Here is a 24816-nt window from a genome sequence, read left to right as displayed (position 1 = left end):
CACGTTTACATTCTATAGTGATACGCTGGTGTCACTTGTGAGAGCAACTACAGTCATTCACTCATTGTACGTTTCGCTGATCCCACATTGTTACATCACAAATAAATTGAGCAGACGAAACGATAACAGCTTACGTTGTCGTGGTAGCAATAGATTAATCTACTAGAGTAGAAACGTATCTTTATTTCTAAGACGTCGCATTGAATATATTGCGCAGTGCTCAACTTTACCAACACTCTTGTATGATTTAAATCGAACGAAAAGTAGGATTTTTCTTCCACTGGAAGTCACCTGGAGTTACATAACTGGACGTCCAATTTGTGACAAACTGAGCAAGTCCTCAGTAACTAACCGGGGGAGGTAGGACTAGTGGGAACAATTGTGGATATACCAGTAAATCCATGGGATATCCGGTGTTTGCAGGTATACCTGGCGTATGAAAATTTGTAATTGTAGCAACAGAACACCCCCGCTGGCTTGCTTTCTATGCACCACAATCGTGAGTATAAATGTTGGGAAAAGTTATGTTGACTCCTCTTCCGGTCGAGCGGAGTGAGAACAATGTTTACATCTGGGAAATTTAATTCGTCGATAATATTGGTTGTTTCATATATTACTGTCAAATAATCATCCATTCTTAGCCCACATAATCAGATGAAACGATATAGCTGACGGAGCGGGTTGTCTTCGTTAATTTTGGGCATAAAATTAATGATGATGCATCGTCCTTTTTTAATAATCACTTTGTTGCTTGTTGTTCTTTTTTGATCTCCAGCCAGGATTATAGACATAGTTGAAATATATACTGGAAACGGCCAAACGTACGAGACAATCCTTCATTCGTGAGACGCACACGATTCCGACCTGGTATATCTGCATCGTATTCATCTGCCGTCCGCATTTGAACAGTGGGACAGATTTCACTATTATATTAGAAACAAAAATTTCAAGTCACCCTGAATCGCGCCAAGCATGAATTATATGTTTAAAGTTTAAAATCTCTCAAATATTTGGGGACCAATTTTTTCATTCAAATTGCATATTGACGGTCGCCAACACACGCTAGTTTAATTACCGGTGTGTGTTGTGGGCCTAATAATTATTGATCAACTGGCTGCATGCGACCGTACGTCTGCAGGCTGGCCACCTCTAGCCTGTTGAAATAAGGAGGAATAAGGCTGTGACGTATTTGAAATGCTAAATACTATAATACGGGCTCTAGGTTACCGGACCACCATCTAGCACAGTGGTTCTAAAACTTGAACCCCCGAGACATCCTGGCTACACCCCTGCAATGAAGTACACTGTGCGCTATTTATAATCATCTCGCAGAAGGTAGCAGTTCAATTTTTACTGAGATTTCGCGGTGGTTTCCTCTAGAATCATTATAGACAGACATCGCCTGTGAAGCACATGTTAACTCCACCCTGTTCTACTAAAAAATGAACCAATAAGTCGGTTATCAACGCTTAAATCAGGGGTTCTCAACCCACGGGCCGCATGCTATGAACGCAATTGCTACTGGCACGGTATTGTTACATATTAATTTAGTTACTTAGCTATTCTACCGCATCTTCTCTGTTTCGTTTGATTACTCATTCTTTGATATTTTCTGGTTTCTTGGTATATGCTGGGGTTAGATTGTTATTGTTTTGAATCCGTATTCGGCTGGAGTCTGGTTCAAGAGAATCCCGCCGCGCAGTAGACTTTTAAAGAGTGTTTCAGTCACCGCGAATGGTTTGAATAGAAACTAGAACAAGGTTCGGGAAATTAAACGGCAGAAACTGGGTTTGTAACTCTGCGCGGAACATTGAATTTGAATATGCTTTCTCAGATATAAATGGACAACCGATGTGTCCTAATTGTCGAAGAACAGCTGTCGTAACGAAGCGTAGAAGCCTAAAATGATACCACGAGAGTTTCTTCTCGAGTTATACATATCGATCGATCTTAGAAAAAAACGTTGCTAGCTAAGTCGCACCGCATTGTCGCCCATACGACATATTTCATTGCAGTAATTATGGCCCATCATAACGTTAGAAACTACCGTTTCGTAATCTAGCATTTACCCATCATTTCTTAATCTAGCAGCCCATTGCGTGCCCAAATCTGGAAAAGTGGGCTCTGACTTTTTTGAGCGTTGGACCTGTTTTAGTAGACCAGCGTTAAAATTGACTCGACAAAAGACATGAAATACATTTTCCGCTTTTCTGAAGTAGTATTGGTATTTCTCGTTCAATTCCCAGTATCATTACTAGAGTTCTAATTAGTTGTAGTTCTTTTGTCTGGAGAACATATATATGTAAGTTTAAAAGCAAGTGTAGCATCGCCCTCTATTTTCCGATAATACAATTACACTACATGGCATTTGTACGTTACGCCATATTTTTTATCATCGTATACGAATCGCGCCAAGTGTTAGCATCGTGTATAAATACAACTTCTCCGTATTGCTCTTCGACTAAACTAAATGCCGTAATATGGTGAGATAACAGGCCGTGCCATTTTCTAAAACGGGGTGTTAGAATAAACAAAAGATTAGTATCTCATTTCCATAGCAAAACTATCATATGCCTCTCATGATGCGGTCGAATGTTCATGCTGTCGGAAATTTATACCTTCTGTGATGCATCAATGCGCATTGTGCATGAAGCTCTCTGCACTCTCCGCATTGCTCAATTTGCAGCTTTTGAAAGTCCATGCGAAATGATTATGACCGTTTTCAAAACTACTTACTTACTTACTTGAGTAGATTTAAAGCTGGCAGATTCTACTTCTACTTCAAGTAGTTTAAGGTGGCTTTCAAAATTTCTACTTCTACTTCTACTTGAGTAGCTTTCTTGACTACTTTGACCACCTCCGCTTTTCGCTCGCAAGTCGTCAATTGACACGGCTTGAACTTCAAGTCAAGTCAAATCGAATATGTTACCTCACAAAGTTCTGAATCAGTTTAAAATTTGATGTTTTATTTATTTTATCGATGTTCATCGGACGAGCCTTCAACATATTGCATCTTGAAATTAAGATATAAAAGTGTAATAAACCTGGCGGACCGGCAGGAAAGTCGGCGCGGACCGGCGGTTGCGAAACACTGTTATAGAGCAAATATTATTGGGTATATTGTAGGGTTACCATATTTTGAGGTCCAAAAAAGAGGAAATTTTTGAAAAATTCTGAAAGCTCCAGCACCAGAAAAGAAAACTGTTGATTTTAATCGACCAACAGTACTATGTTGACTAAAAAAATGGGTTATCGCTTCAGCTCGACTCCAGAATTTTCCGCTTTTTTACGATGATATGTTGTGTTGAGTGCTGACTAAAACTAAAAGGTATTAACTTTGACTCGACTCCCGTTTTACCCGATTTTTCACGAAACTCTAACGTTTGCTCCGTGGGGGTCAAGTTTTTGACCGCATTCTATCACTCTTTCTAGAAAAAGACAAAATCCCAAAACAGAGGACATTTAAGCGTCCTCCGAGGGCCCTTTCAATTCATTGAAAATAGATGACATATGGTAACCCTATTATACTTTCGTTGATTGAAATTGGGGTTGCTTGACTAATATGCAATCGTACTTGCAATGTCGGGTTTTTGAATCGAAGAGAAGGATATTATTTCAACTATAGACGGTAATGGTCAATGAGGATAGATTGCAATAAGTTCTTGAATAGGGATGGGCACGATATTTCGAGTTCTCGAATCTTCATCGAATGTTAATCCTAACGATTCATGTCGCATGGGGAAAAATGAATTTTTTCGAGTACTGTATCGTATGCCCCTTGCCACTAAGAATTTGAATTATTATCGTTTCGTTACTGTTTCCCCTGCGGACGGCTGTACTCCTCGATTGGTCGCATCGCAGCATAAGTAACATGTAGTAACCGGAGTCGTGATCAACCCTGAGCATTCTTAGTAGTTGCAATGAGATAAGGCACCAGAACAGGCTATATGTCCTTTTCGATTGCATATATGGTACATGTTTAAACTTTATACATTATTCACACTATTGCGATGTCATACTGAATGATAATGGAATACTAACGTCAAGACGTCTGCAGGACCGCATAAACCAACATGTCCCCAGATTTATCAGAACACGTGCGTCACGCGATGTGAAAAGCTCACCCTTAACTCATCCACTTAAGATTGATGCTGATCGATCAAAGGCAATTAATTCTGCCATCGGCAAACATCTGTTGGATAATCCGATTTGTGCGAATAATTATCGAGACGACCGATTTCGAATCGTAGGTCGAGGCCGTTCACAATTCCATTTGTGTGCCTTGGAATCAACTTTTATCAAAATACACCAACCAAAACTCTGTCAACAAAAGGAGTTCGTGTATCACCTAAAAATAGTACATTGAACGCTCTCTCATTCGAAATTTCATGCTGGTGACGTCATATTTTGTGATACGATTGTTGATATACAATGTTCTTTCCAATTCTCTACTAGTTGCTGACGATTACCCCTGACGAGTGTCAGCCGAAAATATTCGGGTTCATTTCAATATGAATATACTATTTAATTGTATATTGAAGTTCTGTACCTCCAAGAAGCTCTTGGAATACTAACACGACGCATTCTTTGTGCTAACCCTACTATCAACAAAGCGGATGACGTCATCGTATATATGCACCATTATACACACACTCGATCGTTTCACTCAAGCGAAAATCCTTATCCTCCGTATTCGTGTCTCATAATCCACAATCGAAGCGAAGAACTTCGGAATTTTAATCAAGCCTCTTTGTGACATTGATTGTCTTGATCGAATTACTATATTGATTTTGCCACTGATTTTAACTGGCTAGATCACTTAAGCGATCAATATATCGCGTCGCTTTCAGGAGAAGCGGCACGGTTTGATATTCTAGTTGCGGCGGCTCGATTCAAAACTTCGTGAATCTCCACATCGCTGGCTTTTTGAATTCGGGCCATATAAACGAACTGAGACTACCGGATACCAATATGGTGAAACCTATCCTCATATTATTTTCTCTCGTGATTTTTGTAAAGTTTTGCGAGTCAAGACAAGCGGACTATTTGTTCCTCAGGCCGAGATGCGTTTCGAGGTAGTAATCAGACCTGGACAATTAGATCATTCTAGTCATGAAATTTGACTAATCAGAGCGTAATTCTCGGAATCAGATTCTTATCTAATCTAACTCTGATTTGATTGAACTTTCTAATTAGGAATTCCATTCAATTTCCAAATTTGTTGTGAAGTCGGTAATTTTACTACCAATCTAATTTGGGAAAGCTGAAAATTTTCTAGTTGTCCAGGTCTGGTTAGCGACTGATATTTACTGACGATGGTTCCTTATTGCCGCCGCAAGTCGCCTTATTTCGTCACAGGTGCATTTCAGAGGAAGAACAAAGACGCGTCGTCAGGAATACTACGGTAAGTGACATCAATCTGCTTCGTCACTTGACAATTTCATAGTAGCAACGCATTAATAGCACAGGCTTCTCTCTGCCAAATAGAATGTTTTGTATATTTTCATACCGGGTTGGAGTTTGCCGTTTAGTTTTGTGTTCTTTACGAAGGGTATTCATTTCCCTAGGAATGATTAGTTTATTCCGCCCTCAATAGATGACCATTGACCATGTTCAGTAGGGTTCTTCAAAAATGACTTCTTTTTTTTCTCAAATCGTACTGGCTACCAGACATGGGGTGATTACTTCATGAATGTAATCGATTGCGATTACTTCAGAATCACGCGATTACGATTACGATTACAGCAAAATCACGAAGTAGTCGATTACGATTACGATTACAATGGAAAAGTAATCGATTACATTTGTTTTGCTTCTTAGGACTATAATCCTAAAGGATATATTGGAAGACAATACACAAGGATTGCAATGAAAAGGCTTATGAGATATCAACTCTCTTCATACATCATGCGTCATTTGCTTATTACGTCATAATATACCGATTGCCCAACTTTATTGGGATGATTTATCGCACCCAACGATTTGCATTATTGCCAGGTTTTTACCTGCCGCATCCCAAATTCCCTAATAGGGTGGGGAGCGTGCTCGAAGGGGACTGAAAAGTATTTCGTAAATCAACATAAATTATAGAGTATTTTCTAGAATTCAATTAATTATTGAAAATGTTCTTCGAGCTTCGCGATTCAAATGTCTCTAGTACAGGGGTCACCTACACGGACCAAATGAGTCGCCCGCGGTCGCTGTAGCAAATATTCAAATGAAAGATTTGAAAGTTGAAGCTGGTTCATATGAGCAGCAGTTGAACATGGGTCGGCCGACCCCATGAAACATACGAACGCAGTCGCTCGGGGCATTGCTCGTCTTCGCCCACGCGGCGGCTCAACGGCAATCTATAGTTACAATTCCCGAGTCTCGACGCGGAGATTGGCGCTTCGGCGCGCACTTCAGCACCGCAACTGAGCCCGGAGGAGTTGGTGTGAGTCCCGGCGAGTGAGCGTTTTATGTTTTTTGTAAGCGGCGGAAACCCGGCCCTTACAAAGAACATAAAACGCTCACTCGCCGGGACTCACACAAGCTCCTCCGTGCTCAGTTGGATTTCTTCACTTAGAGTCTAAGTCAGGGCCGGCCAACCCGTGGCCCGCGGGCCACATGTGGCCCGCGAGAAGGTTTCGAGTGGCCCGCGAGGTAATTTCCAAAATTAGTAATATAATACAAAATGGATTGCACTGATTGTGAACTTGCAAGGCCAATCAAAAATTTGGTTAGTCTTGCCGCAACACTTGAGATGTGATGACCAAAATATCAGTTCCGGCGCATTAGCAGATCCATGAGCCAGTCACATTTTGGTAGATCTTCGTACACTACAATAAAGCAGAATAATTTGAGATCGATTTATCAAAAGTAAAAATTTTCTTAACGTTTCGCGCAACATGTTGTCACTCGATTTCTTGCTTTAAATGTTGTTACCCCTTTGTGAAAATGAAAGAATGCCTAATGTATCAGATTGAGTGTAATTATATTCGCGATTACGAGACAAAGTGTCGTTCAACATATGCGACATTACGTTTGTGCTAGCAGAAAGACCGTCGACGGTGAAACCTAGGCACGAAATGATTGATGCATGTTGGTCGAAACTTTCGATGTCGATATGTCCAGGCGGCGAATAGTCCAGTCCTCGCAAACTGCGCCCAGCGATATACAGCGGGCACGCAATATAGTTAAGTGACAATATTATTGACCTATGAACTTCGAAAAATATTCGCGCCTCGCGCGGTTGGTGGCCCGCATAATAGTTCGTCAATCGAATGTGGCCCTTCGGCCAAAAAGGTTGGCCAGCCCTGGTCTAAGTGAAGAAATCCAACTGAGCACGGATAAACGGCGGGAGTAAGTGGTAACCCGTCGGTCGTCGCAATAATCAGTACACACTACACAAGAAGTCGCTTTTTGTTTCAAAACGGTTGGTGACCCCTGCTGCAGTAAATAGCTGGGTTTGAAATGCATACCTCTCCCCTTAAAAAAAAACATGCATAGGCTATTTTATGGGAACAGGCATTTCGGAGCCGGTCATTACCGCGCCACGATCCCACAACACACCAAAAGACATATGCAGTTTCAGCCAACACGCAACTCCGCGGGATGTGATACCAAAGAAATACCTTGGCCGAAACTTAAGGAATTCGTCCATTGTCAATAGCCGCGCTGGGTGGACGTGACTAATAATAGTCCTGTCCTTCCAATCTGAGCCCACAGTACAAATGCCACCTTGTGCATCCATATAGGAATAAAGCCATGACCATTTGCGTGTGCGTCTCACGAAAGATATTCTTTTAGTCTGCTATGTTGGGGCGAGTACAATATCTGTTGATTAATCAACAGACTGGAGGTCACGAATTAACAACATACAATAGAGTAATTATAACAACATACCAGATGCTATAATTATGAATTAAGTGCCCCAGCTCTACAGGTAAATCTGACACTCGGGGCTGAGAGAGGTTAAAAATGAATAGTGATCAAATGCAATGACCAATATTATTGACGAAATTCAGTTTTGAAAATTGATCAACTGTTGGACTGGGGGACGAATTGCTGTTGGTTCTGATTCTAGCTACAACCCACGCTAACATGTCAGGCTATATAAGCGGATGGTTATGGCGGCAGGTCTAAATGCTGAGCAACGAACTGTGAAATAACGATTGGCGCCCGTTTCAAGTAGTTATATGAGAATAAGATATAGTGAACATAAAAATTCTGCCTTCAACTTGATACATATACTGCGAGCTCCTGTTACGAGAAACGGCTAAGCACGGCTCGGTTATGATATATATCAGCAGCTGTTTATTTGTAATGCTTCGTTGTGGAAACTGCAATGTTTTATTCGACGAGTACAAAATTCCGAATCTTCGCCAGGTGCATGTGCGTACGTAGTCCTCCTGCTCGCCAAGCAGCAACGGTAAACTGCGTTTAACTAAGCACAACCAAACATCAATACATAAGTTACTATTTGAAACTATAAGCAGAGTGGTGATCAATATCCTGCTGCGAGGTAGGGGCTTCTGTAGTGTATTGATAACCTGATATACATCACGAGGGTGTTCTTACAATCACACTACAATGTCCATCGCATGTGTGTTTACTATGTGTGGATACTTACGCAATGACGAGCGGGGATAATACTTCTGACGTAACAATGAGTAGTGGCGTTTGAAAATCAGACGTTTGTGCTATCGTGGTATATTATCTCATTCTTGTTCACGAATATTCAGTTTATGTCATAGTCCTTCTACAAACAAAAAGTAATCGTTCTTTCACAAAGAAATCGATTAGATATGGGAAGTAGTCGATTACGATTACTTCGGATTTTTTTCGAATGTAATCGATTGTGATTACGATTACTTCAAAATGCTGTAATCGTCGAAATCGATTACGATTACTAATCGCGATTACCCCATGTCTGCTGGCTACTTCATAAAATTGTTAGGTTACCTAATTTAAGCCTACACACCAAATTTGGTTCAATTCGAACCAGTAGCCGCATTGCTACAGGAGAAGAAAGTTTCTATTTATTATATAAAAATAAACAACAAAAAATTTGAAAATTTTCTGTTTACCCCATGAAAGTGTTAAGTTGTCTATAGAAACGAAGTTCACCAAATTTGGTTCAATTTCAACCAGTGGAAGCGGAGTTATTGCCGTCGAAAAATTTGGATTATGAACAAAATGGTATTTACGGTGACCAATTCTTTAATTATTTATTATAGTGGTGCCCACCGTAAATACTATTTTATTCATAATCCAATGCTGTTCAGTCGCTAACAAGTCCCATGAAATATTCGATCGAAACTTCGAGAACAGGATATCTTATTTTTGAGGGATAGGTTATGTTTTGGGGTACCAATATTTGGGAGTGAATGTACATTGTACACTCTTTTGGCTAAGTTATAATGGTGGTTAAGATGTATGGTTTTTTCTACTGGCAAAGTTTCAATATGATTTGAGACTGCACATTTCAAATAAGAAGCACCAAAGTGCACAAAGTTAAAGGCTCTGCGAGCAATTTTGTTGGTTTTGCTTATTCTTGCACATTCAATAACTTGATTGCTACGGAACCTGACTTCCGCTTTATAAGTGCCAAGACAAAGTCAGTATCGAACCCAATGTCACCATGACAACAAGTAAGAAGTTTGTCGTTATCTACAGGGCAAATCTCGAGCGTGTTCGTCGACCTCGAGAAACCCGAACTGCAATCTCTGCACGTTGCCTTGCGAGCGCCCGAACCTCAATTTGTCGGCTTGCCTGGAAACGTGTGGTGGGAATATAGAGTGCGCGCACAGGTTCGTGGATGAAGCGTTCTGGTCGGAGATGAGCAATCTGCATGGATTTGGATTTGAATAAATAACCAGATTTGCAAATTTTGGCTTGATTCCGATAAGTAGTATTACCAATTCTGTGTTGGACTTGGACATCGAATTTCTAATATTTTTCGCTTTCCATGCGACTTTTAGATAGATGTCAGTTATTTTCCGATTTGGACTTGGATTTTGACATGATTTCAAAGATAGTGTGGATTTTGACTTGGAATTTAATCTTGAATTCGGAACAGTATTTGGATATCAAAATATTAAATCCGCTAATATCTGACTTGGGTTCGCAATGAGGATCGAAGTAAGTTTTGTTTACATTTTAATATTATATTTAATTATTGAAAATGTATATCATAGTTCGGTACACCAAAAGTATCTTTGAAGTTTTGTTTCAGCTGCGCATTCCTTGGCGACATCCGGCATCACAAACCTGGGCTTTGCTCAGCTCCGAGTGACTTCGACAGAGCGAAGAGAAAAATCTGGTGGGGAAACGGAACCCTCGTATTGGAGCCACCGGACTGGAACGTAACGTCATGCAGTGCAGAATGCCAGAGTGACTTTGATTGCAAGAGAAACGAGAAAGTGAGATTACTAGATTACTAACCTACGAAAAGGTTCCAGCTATATTGCACTATTTGTGCAGTCTCGTGTTGTACATCTATCCGTAGGTTAGTTATCTATTGTGAGAGTTGGGACTAGAGGGGCTATAATCCACAGCCTTTATAGCAGGGATGGACAATCGGTTTAGCTCGAGGGTCACACTCATTGGGATTATAAGCCAAAACGCAATCATTTATTTGATTATATAACGACAGAAGACATGAAGATAGATTGATTTGAGGATAACGCACACACATATCATCAGCATTAACGATATTTCATAAGCTGATCATCCTCAATAAACAGTTTGTCAAAATAAGTGGTGCCTATTCGTAGAATAGAATGGAATTTTGAATCTTCAAGAATCGATATGTTCTCAGATTTGCAGATCCCTACTTTTGAGCACCAATGCTGACAGCATCGTTCCATACTTCCTTGAATACGTCTCCGCAAATGGCTCACTTTGTTACTGAGTGAAACTCACCTCTCTTCGTTCTTTTGTGAAGACGAAATGAACCTAATCTCAACAAAATCTCGAAAATTTTATTAATTCGTGTTTTATTTTATCGGCTTGTAGCGGCTCTACCAGGCGCGCTCGTCGATCGTGTTGATTATTTGATTACCAATTTGTGAATGCTTCCGCGTACCTTTTCAATGCATGCATGTTGATGCGTTTACTGGTCAGTTACTAACTTCGCTCGCAATAAACGGAGCTCTCGCTTCATTGGTGACCCCGACAGGCAGGAACGTATCCCTGCACTACGAGCATGGGTCAGCAAGCAGGCAAGAAGAATACGGTAGCTGTTAAGCTTCCAACCTTTTGAGCAGAGGAACCACGAGTTTGGTTTCGACAGGCGGAAGCACAGTTCGCCTTGAAAGGAGTAACTGCAGATGAAACCAAATTCTATTACGTAGTTTCATCTTTAGATCAGACAACAGCAAAACGGCTGATAGAACTCTTGGACAATCCTCCACAGGCAGAGAAGTACAACACTATCAAAAGTAGGTTATTAGTCTTTTGCCTTGTCTCCACAAGACCGAGCTGCACGTCTGTTGAATATGTCACCTCTTGGCGACAGAAAACCGACAGATGATGGACGAAATGCTCGCACTTCTAGGACATCATCACCCCTGCTTCCTTTTCAAGTACTTATTCTTACAGCAAATGCCGGAAAACATACGGATAGTGCTGGCAAAAGAGGATCTAGATAACCCCCGAGATTTGGCTCAGTAGACTGATCAAATGTGGCTATCGAGATCCGGCGATTACAGTATTAGTAAATTGAGTAGGACCAAACCGACCATTCCGAATACGATTGAAACGGTTTCAAACTTCTGCCTCCATCGACGATTTGGCAAGAAAGCACGACAATGTTGCCCTCCCTGTGCCTGGCAGCAGGGAAACGACAAAGCCGGTTGTCCGCAGTAAACTGGGCAACCGGCAAAAAATTATTTTACCGGCAAGACCTGAGGTCCAACTTCCTATTTCTTGTCGATACCGGGGCGGAAGTGAGCGTAATCCCACCCACCAGGCGCGAACGGAGACACAAAACCTCTGGTCCGCTGCTTACGGCCGCGAACGGACCAAGCGTCTTTCTTTGGTTTTCCCGTCAGGCAAATATGGTTGGGAATTCACCTTGGCTGACGTGTCCCAGCCGTTGCTGGGAGCAGATTTCCTTGAGGCGCAAGATTTGCTGGTTGATGTCAAATACCATCGCCTTATTCATTTGCATCCCCTAACCAGCGTTCCTCTCGGTATTAGTGAACACGTTTCGCTTGGTCTTAATTCTGTCAGCACGGGAAGGTCTTGCTACGCGCAAATCTTAGCCGAATATCCCGATATTATTACCCCGCATTTTACGCATGTACAACCGAAGCACAAGGTGGAGCATCTCATCTCAACAACAGGACAGCCTATTCATTCTCGTGCAAGACGATTGGCACCTGATAAACTCGCCATCGCACAAACTGAGTTCAATGAAATGCTTGAGTTGGGAATCATCCGCCGTTCTTCGAGCCAATGGTCTTCGCCTTTGCACATGGTGCCCAAGGGTTCCGGAGGTTGGCGGCCTTGCGGAGATTACAGGCGTCTTGATACCGCCACGCAACCAGACCGTTACCCCATCCCACATCTTCAAGACTTCACCGCGCGCCTCACGGGATCAAATGTCTTTTCTAAAATCGACTTGGTGCGAGGCTACCATCAGGTTCCCGTGGCACCTGATGACATTCTGAAAACAGCTATCACCACACCATTCGGATTGTTCGAATTCCTACGCATGCCATTCGGGCTTAAAAACGCAGCGCAGACATTCAGCGAATGATGGACATGGTTTGCCAGTCACTTGTTTTTGTCTTTGTCTACCTCGACGATATCTTGGTAGCGAGCGAATCATTCTCACAACACAAACGACATCTTCACGAACTTTTTGGAAGGCTATCCAAGCACGGACTTGTCATAAACATCGACAAATGCCAGTTCGGATAACCGGCCATAGATTTCCTCGGCCATCGGGTCGATAATCACGGTGCTAAACCACTGCCCGGAAAGGTAGACGCAATTTTGAAATTCCCCCGGCCCACAACGGTGAAAGGCCTTAAGGTATTTACGGGGATGATCAATTTTTATCATCGGTTCATACCCGAGGCAGCGAAAATCATGATGCCTCTCTATAGTGCTCTTTCTGGAAATCCCAAAACGCTACTTTGGACAACTGAGATGGAAACTGAAACGATGGAAACCGCAATTGCGAAAGCAAAAGAAGCTCTAGTCAGCTTCGCACTTCTCCAGAGGAAAAGACTGCTTTGACGGTCGATGCCTCGCAATACGCGGTTGGGGCAGTCTTGGAGCAATTCATAGACCAACGCTGGAGGCCATTAGCGTTCTTCAGTAAACACCTCCGACCACCGGAGCTAAAGTACAGTGCTTTTGATCGGGAATTGCTGGCTCTGCACCTTGCCATTCGACATTTCCGATTCGATATTTTCTTGAGGGCCGCAGCTTTACGGCCACTCCCGACCACAAGCCACTGACGTTCGCATTTGCGAAGATATCAGAGCCTTGGTCGGCGCGTCAGCAACGTCACCTGTCGGCAATCTATGAGTATCCCACAGCACATTGATAAGGAAAAACAATCGTGTAGCTGACGCGTTTTCGCGAATTGCAATTTCTAATGTACAGAACCCGTTACTCGACTTAGATTATGAGGCAATGGCGAAAGCCCAGCTTGACCCGGAGGTGCAAGCATATCGCACGGCAATATCAAACCTACGCATCGAAAACGTTCCGCTTGGAACGGCCGGCATTGCTTTACTTGCGACACTTCTAGAGGTACACCACGTCCAGTAGTCCTTCGCTCTTGGCGAAGGAAAGTTTTTGAAGTTGTACACGGACTCTCGCATCCTTCGATTAGAACAATACGGAAACTGGTGGCATCAAAGTTTGTGTGGCATGGGTTGAAGAAAGAGGTCGGATTATGGGCAAAACAATGTGTTCCGTGTCAACGCGCTAAAGTACACACACACGTCCGGGCGCCGCTAGCGAATTATCCGCCCACAACTTCTCGTTTTCAGTCGGTAAACGTTGACATCGTGGGACCATTGCCAATGTCACAAGCTAAAACGTACCTGCTGACAGTGGTGGATCGTTTCACTCGCTGGCCGGAGGCGATACCAATGGAGGACTCGACAACATTAACGTGCGCTAGGGCATTCATCGCCTACTGGGTGGAACGCTTCGGTATTCCAGCACATATTTCTTCCGATCGAGGACCGCAATTTACTTCGCATTTATGGGCCCAACTCAATCAGCTGCTAGGCGTGCTCCTACACAGAACGACCAGTTTCCACCCGCAAGCCAATGGCCTCGTGGAACGCTTCCATAGGCATTTGAAAAGTTCCCTCATGGCAAGACTCACTAGTCCAAACTGGCTGGATGAGCTTCCATGGGTTCTTTTAGGCATCCGTACAACACGCAAAGAGGATATTTGGACGCCTCTTCGGCCGAACTTGTGTACGGTGCTCCATTGACGGTTAATTGACGGATTTTGTTTCTTTTTCAGGAGAAAGCGCACATCGGGATTTGCCAACGTTGCAGGAGAAGATTCGCAATCTCCTTCCACGCAAAAACCGCAGTTCCCGCAAGTTTGAAAGAATGCACATACGTGTTCATTCGAAAGAATGCACATACGTGTTCATTCGGAAGAATGCACAGTTGCACACCGACCACCGTTGACCAAACCTTACGACGGACCGTACAAGGTTATGAAGAAATCGACGAAATCGTTTACGCTATCCATGGGCGGAAGAGCAGAAGCGGTGTCCGTCGATCGTCTAAAGCCGGCGTATATGGATTTCAACGAACCAGTGGAAGTAGCACAACCTGCAAGACGGGGCAGACCACCGCGGCAACCAAGTGAGATCGAGCAACCGCGCGATCTTCAAAATGCAAGAAGATCGAAACGCAACAGGCATCCTCCATCTCGCTACGGTTCCTGAGAATTCCCGCCGCTGGAGGGGGATGGTGTAGCGGCTCTACAAGGCGCGCTCGTCGATCGTGTTGATTATTTGATTACCAATTTGTGAATGCTTCCGCGTCCCTTTTCAATGCATGCATGTTGATGCGTTTACTGGTCAGTTACTAACTTCGCTCGCAATAAACGGAGCTCTCGCTTCAGGCTCATAATTTGATAATTTGTACATGTGATTATAGGACGTTCGGTTCGAAGAGGTGTTTCAAATGGCGACAACGGATTCATTATATGACATTTCTTAGATATTCAGTTCAGTTTTATTAGGAATTCCATCATTTGAAAACAATGCAAGACTGCGATACAATGAAAAGATAGGAAGATGTCGACTTGCGCCTGTGCGTTATATCCGACACCGAAACACAAATCTTCTTCAGTTGATTATTTATTGAGAGCAAAACATTCATCTTCAACTTGTCGCGTTTAAATAACTTTGTCAGAGGTTATGAATCAATTGTACGTAACACACGCACGAATCGGATTTTCCAAGTACAGCACTGAAAGTAATCAACTTGAAGGAGTTCCGAATCTGAAATCAAACTCGTGAAGTCATTTCCGTTATGACTTTCTGAGATGTATACCGATCGAAACCTTTGAAAGTGTGTAAAATCAGAAGTCAGCTATAACATAAAAATCGATACTATAGTACGACTATGGCTAATACCATGGTGAAATATATTGGTAATTTTTTTAACGAAGTCACTGCACTATTTCTATAACATATATTGAGGCTTGAGATTGAGAACGTTGATTGGTTTCAGTGTTGCACGGTTGACTGTGCACCGGTTTGCCGCAAGTACGTCACGGAAAACGCGCGGTTGCCAAGGCGACCGATCGCAGAAAGTGTCGAAGTTCGCGAGAAGTTGGCGGGAAACGTGTCGTACGCAGAATTGTCATGGAGGTCAAAGGTCGGAGTTTTGAAATCTTGAATAACCAGTTGCCTTACTAGACTGATTCGAGAGAAATGCCGGAAATCTGACTCTTATCTAATTTATGACGTGTTTCTATGCTTTAATTCAAGGCTACTCAAAAAATGGACCGCGGTCTGGATCCGAACCTTAAATATATGCCAGAGTATTCACTTATTCCTAAACAAAACCAACTCCATCACCGTTGGTTTTCAAGAAAAAAGCGGATAGATTTAATAAAGAATGTATTTCGCATCTGTGTGACCAGCGGAAACCGTAATCACTGTCACCACTTTAAATTAAGGTTTCAAGAACTATCAAGATATGAAATATGTCAGTTCTCCCATTAGCTGTGACTAACAGAGCAATAGATTAGTGCTTATTGCTTTCGCTAATACCGCTGACAGGATTTTGTATATGGTATTGCATTTGCATGACTGGTAATTACTTCATGAATGGTATGGAGGACTTGAGCAAATTTTAAGGTTTTGAAACTGGGCCTATCCTCGAAATAATTCCGTAACCTTGTTCTACTTGTACAATTGGGCTCGTTAGAGAAAAAACATAGATTTGATACGAAAGGAATTTTATTTTGGTTATATTTCTTTCTGATTCGGCATGCAATTCAATTTACAAGTTTTAGCGAATTCATTCGTTGTAATCATTTGTAGCCATCATTCCAGTACTAATCTAATTTGAAAAAAAAACTGCGTGGATATCATCCGAGTTCTTATCTAAGTTTGAAAAACTCTGGAGCTGACATGTCGAAACTGGTCCTATGTGGGAAAGATAAAACATTTCCATTTTCCAAAGTCTGACTTCTTGACACCAAGCAACGCTCTTTCCAGAACAAACCGTGGACGATTTATGTTGTGCAGGAGAAATCCGCAATCTTCCCTGAAAATTTCGCGAAAACTCGCTGGAAAACCATCCATGAAGTTAGTTCGGTTGCAAGCTCTAGTTTGTATTCGCGTATTCGAAATAGACCCCGATTCGTTCAGGTGACGTCGTCAGGCGTATCCCTTCCTCACTTGCGCCGCGGGTGGTCCTACAAGTTCCGTGTGGCTTCAGTCAATCAGAACGGGTCACGTGGTTTCACGCGGGAAACCAGGCTTTTCACGCTCTTTGGTGGTGAGTTACAAACATGAACCTATAAACCAGTGTTTGTCAGCTTAGAAATTTGATTAGAAATAGTCTTGCTGCATTCGCAAAAACTTGAAAATTGAATTCGTTTGCGAATTAGAAAGACATCCCACAGAAATCAAGTTCAGTTCTGTAAACCCGCGGATCTCAAACCGTGGTACGCGGACAGCTTATAAAATGCATCGTTTAAGCCAGTGGTTCTCAACCGGTGTGCCGATTGAACTGCTCCGCGGTGCCGCGAGAAAATGTGGTAGACAAGGTCGGCGTATTACAAAAATTAAGGAATCCAGATTGCGAGGGTGACATAATAGGTGTTTATATTGCTCTTACCTGCTCAAGACATATAATGTACAATACGATGCAATGAACAGATATGTGGATGTCGAAGCGACCAAGTACTGTTTCTCAATCTGGCATCCACATGCTAGTGTTTGAGTTATATCTTTCTTTGTTGGGGTTTCCTCTCTCTTTTCATGCTCTGCCTTGCTCCTTTGTCGAGTATTTTCTGAGCTTTTTGCTGTAAAGACTTATTGAGTACAACGACGTGGGGGAGGAGAGACTCATATAAACCACCGACGTTACGAAACTTGCTATCGTCTCCATCGCCAATGACAGTTTCTTTACTCCACGGCGAGAGCTACTACACGCAGCTTATTGTAGGCTTATATGTCATAGTTATACCAGAACCAGTGTCACCTGCTTATTATGAAGTTACCTGATTACGGCCAGAGGTGGTCAGTAACGAAGTACTTCTACTTTTTCGAAGTACTCAAGTAGTTTTACTCTACTTCTGGTACTTACTCAAGTAGATCTGATTTTCGCTACTTCTACTTCTACTTCGTAATATTTTGTGATCTACTTTTCGCTATTTTTAGTTTGTCAAGTAGACGTAGTTCAATCTTCCAATCAGGAAGATAGCCTGAGAAATTTCGGGACCGTTTTCACGGAGTATCAACATTTACTTTTCACAAAAGTTGAGTAAAGCCAAGAATTTTCGTCGCGCTTCGCGCGCAGTGGATACGGAGTGACCAGTATGATTTCACGAACGTATCGGTGAATATAATTTAGGTCGCGGGTTGGCTTGGTTCCGTTTACACCACATTGTCGCCCTTCACCCCTATGAAATAATTCATCACAGTATATATGGCTAATCATAACGTTTGAAACTGATGTTTCGCAATCTAGCATTTATTTGTCATATCGTAATCTAGCATGTTCATGGCGTGTCCTAATCTGGAAACGTGGACTCGAACTTTTTTTTTAGTTCCAGAGCTGTCTTAGCACACCACCTTTGAAACTTTCTGGACTAAAGGCATGGAATACATGTTCCACTTCTAGAAGTAGTATTTATATTTCACTTTTAATTTCCAGTAGCATATCATATACTTTGAGTTATAATTAATATCAGTTCTTTTGTCTGAATAACATACATGTTGAAGTATAAAAGCAAGTGTAGTAATGCCTTTAATTTCCGGAAATAAAGCTACACAATATGGCATTTTTACGGTCCACCATATTTTTATGAACGTTTACTAATCGCGCAAAGTGTTTACACCGTATCCTATACAACTTCTCCGTATTGCTCTTCGATTAAACTACGGGCCTTATTATATGGGGCATGGCGCCGTACCATGCTATTTTCTAAAACGTGCTATTCGAGAAAACAGAGGATTAGTATCGCATTTCCATATCAATACTATCATGATGCGGATTAATGCTTATGCTATCGAAAATTGGATACCTGTTGGTATGCATCAATATGAATCAAGCTCGTCACCTTTCGCATTGCTCAATTTGCACCTTTTTACAATCCATGTGAACGAATTAGGAGCGTTTTGAAATCTACTTACTTACTTGAGTACTTTTAAAGTCAGTCAATTCTACTTCTACTTCAAGTAATTTTAGGTTGCTTATGGAAAAAGTACTTCTACTCGTACTTGAAGAGATTTTTTCGTCGCTACTTCTACTTCTACTTGAGTAGCTTTCTTGACTACTTTGACCACCTCTGATTAGGGCTATGACAAACTTCAACTTTTTGCTAATGTACAATGATACTCAGGTCATGGTCTATGCCAGAGGTCTCAAACTCAAGTATGCTCGCGGGCCAATTTCTTGGTTTTTGATGGCTTCGCGGGCCGCAGCATCTAATAACTAGGGTATTTAATGTATTTCCAAGTAGGCCTTATTGGACGATACCTTGCAGACTGGCATTCCACAAACATCGTGGAAATGTGATTTACTATTGTGAATTCACGCATGCATGGCACGAAAAAAAATCACATCCATAAATATTTAAATAAATTTTCAGTGGTACTTGACATAGTTTGCCAAAATAATTAGTTATAGACATCTTGCTAGTGTACAAATGCATCATGGCGTGCATGCATCGGAGTTAGATTTACCTTCGAATATCGGAACTGATCAATAACAACTTGCATATAATGATTAAAGTGCCATAGTAATAAAACAGTCCAATCGCCGAGGAATCCATTATTGTTACAGCGGTGAAGCGTACTACTACCTCACTCGCCACCTTTAATTGGCAATAATAACATGGATAAACAGACCCAAGATGGTGCCGGATGTAACTAACTAGACGTCAAGGGGGCAATAGAATGCCAACGATTGCCATTATCATTTAGACCTGCTTAGATAGCTAAATACACTACGCTACGCAACACAACACAACAGTCTGCTAGTTTGCAGCGTTCGTGGTCGTACCAAGTCACGGCGTTCTGAGTCACAAGTCATTCTCTGATTGTAAAGTTTGACCCGACTAAAGTCAAGTCATAGTTATTTTATCACCCATACAGTCCGAGTTTAAGTAATTCTACGAAAGGTCGCGCCCAAGTCCAAATCACAATTTTCAGTCACAAATCATCTACGGGTCATGTTTTACCATCATAAACAAGTAATATGACGTAAAAGCTGATCTTCCCCCGCATAGTAACTTTTGAAAGTGATGTGATGGTGAAATTTGATGAGTAGTTTTAGGGTTTGGAAGTAGTTTTAAAGCGAATTTAAGTTCTCAAAGCTACGGAAATATATATGTAGCAGTTGAATATGGTCGAGTACTTCAAAATCCAAAAGGACGACGCATGCCGCACAAAACGATTTGGCGGGCCGCATGCGGCCCGCGGGCCTCGTGTTTGAGACCTCTGGTCTATGTCATTGGCTCTCGACTTGGGCGATATCGCCCATAGTGGGCGTTTTTTCGAAACAAGATGGCGAAAATACAAAAGGGGCCGATTGGGGGCGATAGGCGGGCGAAAATGTTGAGGCGTCCAGTGGGATATATTTAATTAACAGAGCATAAAATGCATAGGAAGAAAGCTTATTCTGCATATGACGCGACGGTTGACTGAATAAAGGTCAACGTAACGGAAAGTAGACTCAAAAACCGATTTTTCGGGCACCTACTCAGAAAAATGACCTTTTTTTAATCAATTCATCTGCGATCAGAGTTGGGTGCATAGATTGCCCTTTTACATGTCTTCTTTTTCGGAGCAGTGAATATGGGGGGGGGGGGCGAAACCAGAAATTTGATCAGATTACCGCAGTACGCTGTCATGAGAAGACTAGAATTATCCAGGTCTGGTATAAAATTGTTTCAGACCCACTGCCACCGCCTGCTCCTTCGAGTTTGCATCTTTCTCTGATCCGATTCAAGCCAAGATTCAGATTCAGTCTTCTCGTAGTTTGGACAATGGAAAAGAACATTTTCAGCGATTTGCCGATCGAGGGTGAGGAGAGTTATTCAGCCTTGGGTAATGACATCAAGTATGATTGCTTCTGTCGCAGGATTCTTCCTATCGCGTCATAATCTGCCGGATAGTGGCGTCGCAGAGAAGGAGTGGAGAAAGTGTATTCCGTTCTCGCGTTCTCGGCCCTTCGATGGCGAGGAGCTCTGGTCATCGTGGGTCAATGATCTGGAGCCTTACGTCACGCACCGGGTTAGGTTTCGAGAATCTAAAATTAAAAATTAGCACAACATAAAGTAATTTACATGAGATTTTTAACATTCGAAATTTTTTCAAAAAACTAGAAAAGATCAAAAAAATAAAAGTCAAACAACCTGCTCCTTGCAAAAACGAGATTCCAACATCCAAACCATTTTTCTCCAGATATACGTCACGTCTTTCTCTGTTTGGAACAACAGTCACCACGCCAGCACCTCGTCAGCAAACGTCACGTGTAAGTAGTCAGAGTTGCTACTCAAGTACAAGCGGCAATTGAGGGTACAGAAAAATTCAGATTTACACAAAACAATAACTGATTCATTGTGCAGGGTAAAACGTAAATTGTATTTGAAAAAGAAACTCTGGTACACACAGAGGTGGACAAAGTAGTCAAGAAAGCTACTCAAGTAGAAGTAGAAGTAGCGACGAAAAAATGTACTTAAGTATGAGTAGAAGTACTTCTTTTATAAGCCACCTAAAACTACTTGAAGTAGAAGTAGAATTTACTGACTTTAAATCTACTCAAGTAAGCAAGTAGTTTTTAAAACAGTCATAATTAGTACGCATGGACTGTCAAAAGCTGCGAATTGAGCTATGCGGAAGGTTCACAGAGCTTGGTTCGTATTGATGCATCTCAGGAGGTATCAATTTTCGACAGAATAAGCATTTTTCCGCATCATGGGATGCAAATTATAGTATTGATATGGAAATGCTATACTAACCCTTTGTTTACTAGAAGATCCTGTTTTAGATAATATAATGGCATGGCGCCATACCCCATATTATAAGTCCCCAAGTTCAGGTGAAGAGCAATACGTAGAAGTTGTAGCGGATCACAAATATTGTGGATCAAAAAAGCTATATTCAGTGTAGCTTTATTTCCGGAAAATAGAGGCTTTACTACACCTGCTTTTATGCTTCAGCATGTATGTTCTGCTGACAAAAGAACTGAAAGTAATTAGAACTGAAAGTATGATACTCGGAATTGAAGGTGAAATACAAATACCACTTCTAAAAAGCGAAAAATATATTTCATGTCTTTTGTCCATAAAGCTTCAAAAATGATCTGCTAAAACAGGTGTAACGTTCAAAAAGCTGGATTTTCCAGATTAGATTAGCAGGACACGTCATGGGCTGCTAGATTACTATATGATAGGTAATTGCTAGATTGCGACACGGTAGTTTCAAACGTTATGGTGGGCCATATTTACTGTGATGAAATATTACATATGGGCGACGATGCGGTGTGAGCGGAACCGAGCAATCCGGTACCTACATTTTATTCACTGATACTTTCGTGAAAACGTATTTGTCCCTCCTCAGAACAATCGTTTCGTCATACAGTCGTTTTCCCGCCACCGCACCCGAAAGAAAGAGTGGCCGATTTGAAAGCGGAACTGCCTTTCTTAACGAACAATGGATCTTTGTCGGTCAAGATCACGTGGAAATTCCGATTCACAGGTTAGGGAAGTGTTCGATTGCCAGTCATTCGTAAATCGTGTCGACTATTCCGTAATAGAGGCTCCCGCGAACCTGGTCCGGTTCCTGGTTAGCGCGCGATTCGTGTCCAGCGTTCTTGGGGAGAGGAGCAGAGAGTTTGAGATGCGCGCGAAACAGAAGGTTCGCATTACATGTATAGAGCTGCACAAAATTGATTGTCTATAAATGATTTGATCATAAATCGAAAGTTCGAGTATTACTCATCACAACGTCATAACACTATGCATGTTATGAAAAGTTTAAGTATGGACCTTATATGCTAGGGGCGGGCAACATACGGCCCACGGGCCGGATCCAGCCCGCGAAGGGATTTTGTCCGGCCCGCTGACAGTTTTCCGTCTTACATGCAGAGGTGGTCAGTAACGAAGTACTTCTACTTTTTCGAAGTACCCAAGTAGTTTTCCTCTATTTCTGGTACTTACTCAAGCAGATCTGATTATCGCTACTTCCACTTCTACTTCGTAATATACTGTGATCTACTTACTTACTTACTTACTTTTAGCATACCAACCTTCGAAACTTTCTGGACTAAAGACATGAAATACATGTTCCGCTTTCAGAAGTAGTATTTATATTTCACTTTCAATTCCCAGTATCATATGAGTTCTAATTAATATCAGTTTTTTTGTCCGGATAACATACATGTTAGAAGTCTAAAAGCAAGTGCTGTGGTAATGCCTTTACTTTCCGGAAATAAAGCTACACAATATGGCATTTGTACGATCAACCATATTTTTATTAACTACTCATCGCGTAAAGTGTTTACCCCGTATCCGATACAATTTCTCCGTATTGCTCTTCGGCTAACCTTCGGACCTTGAACGGCGCCACACCATGATATTTTCTAAAACGGGCTGCTCGAGTAAACAGAGGATTAGTATAGCATTTCCATATAAATACTATCATTTTCATCCCATGATGCGGACGAATGCCTATTCTGTTGAAAATTGGATACCTCCTGGTATGCATCAATATGAATTAAGATCTGCACCTTTCGCATGGCTCAATTTGCAGCTTTTGACTATCCATGCCAACGAATTACGATCGTTTTCACAACTACTTACTTACTTGAGTAGATTTGAAGTAGTCAGTCAATTCTACTTCTACTTCAAGTAGTTTTAGGTTGCGTATGGAAGAAGTACTTCTACTCGTACTCGAGTAGATTTTGTCATTGCTACTTCTACTTCTACTTGAGTATCTTTCTTGACTACTTTGACCACCTCTGCTTACATGATAGTGTGGCTCGCGGCCCTATAGTCTTCCGAGATTCCCCACTACTTGCTTACATACGTCAAATTTTAGTGACTGAATGTAATTTTACACATACAAGCGCAGCGAGCGAGGGTGGTGCTTATGCGTAAGTTATTCGAAGCGAGAAGACTTGCAATATCGCCATTTACGATGTACTCAGCCCTGATGTCATTTGTGGTAATCATGGTGTTTTTTGAATACAATCGTCATTTACACTGGGCCGATATTTCTTATTTTTGATTCCGTAACCGTCGACTTGTAACACGGCACAATTCTAGACTTTTGTAAGACACCGCTTATGCCAGGGGTCGCCAACTCGAAACGGATCGCGGACCACGGGGCCGCGGGCCACATGAATTCAATATCGAGATAAAATAAGCCACACAGTTGAACAGCCACGCTATATCTCGTCACCTACTAAACCCTAATGAATTGATATCTAGGTAAATTTGGCGTACCGGGCTTATCGAACGTCTTGAAATCGTAATTAGGGATTGCACCGTGTGTTGATTCGTCAGAGAGAAGCAGACATGGTGGTGCCTGCATGACAATGCTGTTCTCAAATCCACATTGTCTTCGTCATTATTGGCGAGAAATGGCTTTGAAGTTACATTGCTGTCGTTAAAATACATTCATTAAATACGATTTTTTCATTGTATATGTGGATAAATGAGCGAATAATGTATCGATTCAGGAATCCGGCCCGCCAAGTATTTAATTTTCCTATATTCGGCCCGCCGACTGGAGAAGATCCCCGCCCCCTGTTATGTGCGAACAAAAAGAGACTACGCAAGTTTTTCACCACATAAAGAAATTAATACGTTATTTGCTCGACCATACACAAGTATTGTACTTTCTGACAATACTAAGACCGTTTTCATTACTTCACAGAAAATTCGTTTCCACTCAAGTGCGCACCTTTGTGCTAGCGGTAAGACCAGTTGAGGTTTACAGCCTTGCTTAGTGGAAAATATTATTGAAATTGCAATTGTCATGGAATGGTGCTTATTAGTAAAAAGTTTATAATATTATGTCTACAATATTTAGAGCAGTGGTTCTCAAACTGGAGAGGGGGCATGTGAAGGGGGCGCAAAGCCGGGCG

The 24816-nt window shown here is 41.8% G+C and overlaps 1 protein-coding gene across 1 annotated transcript in view; it reads left to right on the top strand.

The window, feature by feature from the left end:
• The first annotated feature begins 4578 nt into the window (after positions 1–4578).
• LOC145444921 (anosmin-1-like) overlaps positions 4579–24816 on the top strand; it is a 31503-nt gene continuing 11265 nt past the window's right edge. Inside the window, exons 1-12 of the mRNA XM_080322982.1 lie at positions 4579–5075; positions 5359–5404; positions 9661–9794; positions 10220–10406; positions 15715–15861; positions 16710–16799; positions 16863–16992; positions 20619–20747; positions 20806–20957; positions 21129–21198; positions 22308–22424; positions 22483–22583. Coding sequence (XP_080179108.1) covers positions 4972–5075; positions 5359–5404; positions 9661–9794; positions 10220–10406; positions 15715–15861; positions 16710–16799; positions 16863–16992; positions 20619–20747; positions 20806–20957; positions 21129–21198; positions 22308–22424; positions 22483–22583 — 1407 coding nt within the window. The 5' untranslated portion in view covers positions 4579–4971. The remainder of the gene's footprint in view (positions 5076–5358; positions 5405–9660; positions 9795–10219; positions 10407–15714; positions 15862–16709; positions 16800–16862; positions 16993–20618; positions 20748–20805; positions 20958–21128; positions 21199–22307; positions 22425–22482; positions 22584–24816) is intronic.

The sequence above is a fragment of the Botryllus schlosseri genome, chromosome 8, assembly GCF_051294905.1.
Source record: "Botryllus schlosseri isolate E-star chromosome 8, Bs_hap1, whole genome shotgun sequence".
Lineage (NCBI taxonomy): Eukaryota > Metazoa > Chordata > Ascidiacea > Stolidobranchia > Styelidae > Botryllus > Botryllus schlosseri.
The sequence above is the reverse complement of the archived record's forward strand: the minus strand, read 5'-3'. Positions and strand labels throughout refer to the sequence as shown.